Here is a 7,997-nt window from a genome sequence, read left to right on the forward strand (position 1 = left end):
TCATAGGACCTTTTTTGCGAGAGCTTCGGCACCAAGGTGTTGTCTGCATATGCCGTTATGAATGTCGGCAAGTACTTCTTGGGTCTCGTTGGGTCCTAAACACTTGATTAGGGGAATGATGAAGCCTCTTTTGTATAGAGTTCCTTCCACCAAAGTGAATGAGCAGACCCTTTGCTTCAACCTTGTCCTTTCTTGCGGGTTAGAAGGGAGTTCCCCGTTCTCTATGTATCGAGAGAAGGGTCCCCTCCAGTCTTCCATTCCGATGATCGTATTGATCTCTTGAGGGAGAGTTCCTCTATCCCTGATGCTCGGTTCGCTGAGAACCTTATGTATGACTGTTTTATTTCCGTTCGCAGTTCGTGTACTTGCGAGTTTTGAAAGAATGTCCGCCCGAGTATTCTGTTCGCGAGGAACGTGGGTTACTTCGACGGTTTCAAACTCTTTCATTTTCCCTAGTACCAACTAGACGTACTTTTGGAGGTGGTCCTCTTTTACCTGGAACTCTCCGGTGACTTGGGAAGCCACGAGTTGCGAGTCGGTAAAGATTTTCACCTTTCGACTACGTCTGGGCGACCCAAGATTTGTCTGATGGGTTGGTCCGTCCGGACCACCACCATGTGAGCTAAAAAGTACTGTGTTAGCCTTCGAGCCGTTGTGAGGAGTGCGAGAGCTATCATTTCGATCTTCTGGTACCTCGTCTCTGGACCCAGTAGGGCTTTGCTGGTGAAGTAGACTAGCTTTTGTCCTTTCGTCGTTTCTATGATGAGCACGGCGCTTACCGCATCAGAAGAGACGGATAGGTACAAGTACAGCGTTTCACCCTGGTCGGGTCGTGAGAGTACGGGTGGCGCTGATAAGGTGTCCTTGAGGTGCCTCAGAGCATTCTCGCATTCCTCTGTCCAATCGAACTTCGTTTCCTTCCTCAAGAGTTTGAAGGAGGGAAGTGCGTGTTGAGCGGACTTAGCCACGAATCTAGAGAGGGCAGTCAGCATTCCGTTGAGTGTTTGGATGCACTTCTTGGAGTGGGGTGTTGGAAGCTCGGAAAATGCGCGACATTTGTCTGGGTTCGCCACAATTCCTCTTTCTGTCTGATAGAAACCAAGGAATTTACCCGCTTGGACTCCAAAGGTGCATTTTTCTAGGTTGAGTCGCATGTTATATTTCCGAGTTTGCTCGAACACTCTTTTGAGATGGGCGGCATGATCCACCTCTTGTTGGGATTTTACGATCATGTCGTCCATGTAAACCTCGAGAATGTCGCCCAGAAGTGTCTTGTCATAAAATTTGTTCATCATGCGTTGATAAGTAGCCCCCGCGTTTCGTAGACCGAAGGGCATTACGTTGTAGTAATAGTTCCCTGATTTGGTCATGAAAGCTGTTTTCTTTTTATCTTCTTCAGCTATGGGTATCTGGTTGTACCAAGAATAGGCGTCCATGAAGGATAAAAGTTTGTAACCGGACGAATTATCCACGAGTTTTTCGATGTTAGGAAGGGGATATGCGTCTTTAGGGCAGGCCCTATTAAGATCGGTATAGTCAACACACATACGCCATTTTCCATTAGATTTCTTGACAAGTACAACATTGGAAAGCCAAGTAGTGTATTTGGCCTCAGAAATAAAGTTTGCCTCTAGAAGGTCTTTTACAGCTTTTTTAGCAGCCTCTAATTTTTCAGGAGACTGTTTCCTACGTCGTTGGGCTCCAGCGCTAACTCCGGGATCTACTGTCAGCTGGTGACAAGCGACGCTAGGGTCGATTCCGGGCATGTTAGCAGCGCTCCATGCGAATAGGTCGGCGTTCTCCCTGAGGCAGGCGTTCAACTGGTTCTTGACGAGTTCGGCGAGATCCTTGCCAATTTTGAAATTTTTCCAGGGGTCGCTTCCGAAAGGGACCAACTCGAACTCGCCATCAGGAATAGGTCTAAGAAGTTTCGCGTCGAGCGGATCCTTCTTCTCCTGTTTTTGTTCCTTTAAGTCCTCCTTGGTGAACCTGGGGTCAAGTTCAACCAAGTTGGCATCCAGAGTGCTCGCAACAGCTTTCCCTTTGTCTTCAGCAGGCTTGCTGGATTGGGAAACCGAGTTCTGGGATTTGTGGCTTGGAGGAAACATCTCCTTGCAGCTTCGATGTCTCCGTTGAGAGAGGTGATGATGCCCTCCTTTGCATGGTACTTCAACTTCAGGTGAGCGGTTGAACATGCAGCCCCTAACTGGGCAAGCCCGGTTCTCCCTATAATGCAATTGTAGAGAGACGGGCAGTCAATCACCAAGAACGGGACCTTTATTGTTTTCTTGGCCTCCTTTTCGCCGAAGGTGACCAATAGTTTCACGTATCCCCAGGGCTGAGTGGATGAGTCGTTGAAGCCGTAGAGTTCGTCCCCAACGTAGGGAGAAAGGTTTTTCTCCGTTAGTTGAAGAGTTTTGAACAGGCTGGTGTACATGATGTCGCACGAGGCCCCTGTGTCGATCAGGACTCGTCGGACGTCTGCGTTGGCCATTGATGCACGTACGAGCAAAGGAATGGCGGAATTTGAAGCCCCACCAGGTAGTTCGGAATCATAGAACGCCAAAGGTGGCCTTCCCCCGCGATAGGAGGGAGCCATGGTATTAACGCTCATGAGCTCCTCGAATTTCCTCTTCATGCTTCCCATGGAAATGTTCAGCGCCCCTCCAGTAACGACGTTGGCGATGGGAAACTATTCCCATGTGCATGAATAGGGGGTGATTTCCACGTTGTCAGGGAAATCTTCGAGGTGTTCCACGGACATGGCGTTAGTTTTACCCGGTTCAGATCCGTCACCGATGAGTTCGACGGTCCTTCTTTCCGCCTCCGGGTTCTTGATGAACTGTTTGAGCCTGCCTCTCTGAATGAGTAGCTCAATGACATCCTTCATATGGATGCATTCATCGGTGGTATGGTCGTGGCACTTGTGGAATCGACAATACTTTGTTTTGTCGACTCCCTTTCTCTCCTGAGATAGAGCCTTTGGTGGCTTGATGCCAACTTCTGTCAGATCGGCTACTGCAATGTCGGCGAGGATTTTCTCCCTTGACATGGCCAAAGTAGTGTACTCGGTGAAGTGACCATTGGGTCTCTTGCTTTCCCGAGCAGCTTTGCCTCCATTCTTTTTCTCGGGGAAGGGCCTTTTGGAGGATTCAGCAGCAGGCTCCTCGTTCCTATATTTATTGAGGCGGTCTGCGTACATCTCCTCTTCATAAGCGATGTAGATCTTGGCGATCGCTAGGAACTCGTTGAGAGTCCTTGGACGATCCAAGGGAACAACCTTCTTGACATCGTTGTCCTCGCGCAGACCTTTGGCGATGAGGTACAGTTTCATTGTTTCATTGGCACCTCGTACCTGGACTGCTTCTTTGTTGAACCTCTCGATGTAGTCTCGGAGGGGTTCGTTCCTTCCTTGAACAATGGCCTCAAGGGATGTGACCATTTTTGGTTGCGTCCTTAAAGCTGTGAAGTGGGTTGTGAACTCGTTGCAGAGGTCGCTCCATGAATCGATGGAGTTTCTCCTTAAGTTCTTGAACCAGGTGACAGCTCCTCGCCTCAGAGTAGTGACGAAGAGCTTACATTTGACTGCGCCTCGCACCGACCTGTAAGTGAGAACTGCCTCGATGTTCTTGATGTGCTCGTCGGGATCAGTCGTCCCATTGTACGAGTCCATTTGCGGAGGTTTCTCTAGTCCGTGAGGGATAGGAGCTTCTCGGATGCGTCGTGTGAATGGACCGTAAGTGTTACGGTCGTAACGAGCATCGCGAGTGTCCTCGAACCCGGAGGGAGACCAAGATCGTCTGTTTCGTCTAGGCAGGGATCTTCTTGGAGGAGATCGTCTGGGTGGTAATCGCCTGGGAGGAGATCGTCTTGGTGACCTCCTTATTGACCTCCTAGTGTAGCTCGGAGATCCGATGCTTACGGATCCCCTTCTGCTACGTGTTGGGGAAGGAGTTCGCCTGGTTGAGACGACGAGACGCGCTTGCTCTAGATCCATCAAGCGTCGGTTCTGTTCCTCGATTAACGACGTCTGCCGCTGAACCGTGCAGATCAGGTTACCGACGAAGACACTGGTTGGTGTGGCATCCTTGGGTGTCTCCGTAGGTCGTGGGGGACCTTGTAAAGGCCTTTGCTGGAGAGGAACAATGCGAGTTGGTTCCTCCCTGTTCGTTTCCAGAGGTGCAGGCGTAGATGTCATGCCATCCTGTTGGAGGACGTGAACCTCACTTCGTAACTGGGAATGAACACTGTTGGTAGTCATGGTAGTTTTTTATGGAAAGCTTTGGTTTTTATGAGTATAAAAACGGGGGAGCTTATATTTCCCACAGACGGCGCCACTGATCGTACCTGATCAGAAGGTGACTACCGGTGCTTTGAATGCGGTGGTTACTACGGTGGTAGAATGTGTTGGGATGCTTCCTGGAGCGGATGGGGGTGTGTATCTGCAGGCACTCCGACGCTCAATTCAGTAGAGATTCAGAGAGTGAGGGTTTTAGGGGAAGAAAGAGTTCTACCTTGGGGACTGCATTGAGTCCCCTATTTATAGAGGTGGAGGACTGCAGAGCCGTTGTGGTGGCACACCTGGCCCTGGCGGTTACGAAATCGTGGGAAGATCTTTTGGGTCGGTCCAGAACAAATATTATGTAACTTAAATAAATAATTCTAATAGTAGTTGTTACTATGTTATGGTTTACGTAGTGGTTGTAGAAACTAGACTTCGTGGTTATTTAGAATCTATATATGTATTGTGGCAAATAGAATTAAGCAAGTTGATAAATAAAAGTTCCAACCTTCATCTCTTTCTTAGGAGATTCATCCATTATCAAATTGTCCCTATTACGTTCCTATATTTATAAAATACATATTATTTATTTTATATAGGGTTAAATATATTTTTGGTCCCTATAAATATACCAATTTTTCGTTTTAGTCCCTCTAAAATTTTCCTTCAACTTTTAGTCCCTATAAAAATTTTCCATCTTCACTTTTGGTCCCTCCTTTGAAGTAAACTCATATGTAGAATTCATATTTTTTTATAAAATTTTGTAGAAAAATTCATAATATTATAAGAATCTCTCACAAAAAAATTTAGAATTTTTTAACAAAACATGAATTTAATATGAATTTTTATATTTTTGATGGTTAAAAATTCATATTAAATTTATATTTTGTTAAAAAATTCTAATTTTTTTGGGAAAGATTTTTACAATATTCGACACATTTCTGCATAATTTCATTAAAAAATACAAAAATTAACTTAAAAATAGGGACCAAAAGTAGTGATTGAAAATTTTATAGGGACTAAAAGTTGAAGGAAAATTTTAGAGGGACTAAAACGAAAAGTTGGTATATTTATAGGGACCAAAAACATATTTAACCCTTTTATATATAATTTTGTGCTTTTTTAAAAAAGTGTAACAAATTGTTAGCAAACAAACTTTTACCAATAAACATAACAATAATAAATTATTCAAATATGCATACCTCACTGAAATTTTGTTTCCCATGTCTAAGACGGTCCACATCATAAACAAGGTATACAAAATGTTTCATTGAGCCGAATGATGAATACCCTCAATTCGGTCTATACACAATTTTTTAAAAAAAAAATTATGTATAGACCGAATGATGAAGACCCTCAATTGTTCTATCAATGTCGATTTATCACGCTCAATTGTTCCGGATATTTCCAAGAAGTATGAATAAGGTTGTTTAGGCCAAATGCCAAGAGGTGAGAAGGCAGAAGATGATTTTGATCGGATTCATGTGAGCAAACATCTCAATATGAATGTATACTATGAAATTTGGGAGGTGATTGATGTGAGGAGGTCACTTTTAAAATGTGGTCTATCATTGGTAGTGAGTAAAAAGCCAAATAAAAACAAACAAAATTTTGAAAGAAAAAACTTTTGAAGGAGGGTCAGTAGTTTACACTCGATTGAGTTTTGCAATAGCAACGTCAATTCCACTTATGTAAACAAAGAGTTCCATCGCTTACTATAAAGGGAGGAGAGTAGTTGCTTGGAAGAGGAAGAGGAAGTGCTATGAACAATTTCTAACATTTTCTCCAACATTCACTTATGTATTGGATTAAATCAATATTCTCAGACTTTAAAAATGAGTCTCAAATAGAATGGTGGGGTTCACATTGATTCACTCATAAAAGAGAGTGTGTTTTTGGCGACGACAGCAAAATGGAGGCAGCGATATTGAGGCGAGGGGGAAGTGAAATTGGAAGGTGATGGAAGAAGAATGGTTATAGTAGTATTGAGGAAGAAACGCGAGGGAAAAATGAAAGGTGTATGTCACGAGCGTGAATGATGGAAGTGATTGAGAGAATGGTCACATGAATGGACATGATTTACTTAATTGTATTTTAATCTCAAATACAAAAGTCATTCTCATGTGATATACACGCCCTATATATATAACTAAGTAATTAGTGAAAACGACTACATGCATTGTATTGTTGGTATTTCTTTCTGTTTTTGGATTTTGAATGGTATATGTGAGTTAGAATTTGAATGGCACATGTGAAAAGATAGAATAACGAAAATAAATAAAAATGGATATATCTAGTAGTGAAGTTTTGTTTGAAAAGATGAGAATTCTCACTGTTGTTTTTATAGATGCGCCTTTCTGCTTCTTTGTTAATGATGCTTTTGTAGTCCAATACTTATATAGCCTTATTTGGAGATAATTATTTGTTGGATTTGCTTTCACTCCAAATTTCCTTTTACATGTAAAATATGTTGTTTTTCATCTTTCATTCATGAAAGTGTGTTTGTTATTTTTCATTTGGGGTGTGTATGCCTTTGATGTAAGGAGCAGTTGAGTTGGATCACTTTTTCTTTGTCTTTTAGTGTAACAAATTAACCAGATAAGAATCATACTATTGCATTGCACAATTTGCACACATAAACCATGCCTTGAACCTTATTATAGTTTGAGTAAAAAAATCGATGTTATTATACCAATGTGTATCTAAATAAATATGTGTCTGTAAAAAACAGGGTAAGGCTGCGTACAATACACCAATAATGGTGAGATCCCTTCCCGGACCCTACGTATGCGGGAGCCTTAGTGCACCAGGTTGCCCTTTTTATCCACTTTTTTCAAGTAAAGACTATGGACTGTCTCCACAAAAATTAAACTTGAAATTTTGACACAAAATTATGTCGCAAGTTCACACACGACCACAATTTAATTTAATGTGATAGTTATAATTATGAGTGGATTATATTGTTTTTAAAATATTTTATGATCGTTGCATGATTATCGTTTCTATGAGTGCTTTTTGTAAGAAAATTGAAGGACCCGCGGCAACATCATTTAGTAGACTTCCATTTTTAGATACTTAAATGAGTCTCACGTATCACCCATTTTGTGAGTCACATTATGCTTTGCTATCACTTTATCAGATATATTCTTGAGGATGAAGTGTTGACATTGAAGAAGATTGAACCCAACAAACATGTTGACAAAAGTGGCAAGCAACTTCCTAAAAAAAAAAAAAAAGTAGCAAGCATCAACAAACTGCAAGTGTGCTGATCAACTTAGTTAGCAAACCAGTGAATATTGTTCTGTCATCGATTTGTGAAGGTGAATTGAAATTATTCTTCAAGTGGGAGATTGTTAGTCAATACTCAAGACTACTTTGTTAAGTGTTGTTACTTGCAACACAAGCTTTGTACCTTTGCCTATATATAGGCTAAACTCTTCGTGAAATAATAATGAGAAGTTTTCCACTCTAACAAGTGGTATCAGGAGCCTAAAAGGGTCATGAGTTTGTTCCTCCAAATACAAAAAGAAACACAGTTTCATTTGGAGAGAGAGAGAGAGAGAGAGAGAGAGAGAGAGAGAGAGAGAGAGAGAGAGAACAAGAGAGCAAGTTTGTTACGGCGGTGACAGTTGGTTACGGCGGTTATACAGTTAGTTACGGCGACTCCGATCATCTTCAGTGATTTTTTACCAGTTTCATCCCCACAGCTTCAACA

The 7,997-nt window shown here is 42.4% G+C and overlaps 1 protein-coding gene across 1 annotated transcript; it reads right to left on the minus strand.

Annotated features, from left to right (window-relative positions):
* On the minus strand, positions 1-447 carry LOC146921561 (uncharacterized). The gene has a single exon (XM_085711331.1). It carries the CDS (start codon positions 445-447, stop codon positions 1-3), a length of 447 nt encoding a protein of 148 aa, XP_085567457.1.
* Between the last annotated feature and the right edge of the window lie 7,550 nt (positions 448-7,997).

Source organism: Medicago sativa, chromosome 5 (genome assembly GCF_051527215.1).
Source record: "Medicago sativa cultivar Bolivia chromosome 5, Bolivia_mono, whole genome shotgun sequence".
Classification (NCBI taxonomy): Eukaryota; Viridiplantae; Streptophyta; class Magnoliopsida; order Fabales; family Fabaceae; genus Medicago; species Medicago sativa.

Coding starts and splice junctions, on each gene's coding strand:
- LOC146921561 (XM_085711331.1), bottom strand. CDS start 447: ATGAAAGAGTTTGAAACCGTCGAAGTAACCCACGTTCCTCGCGAACAG.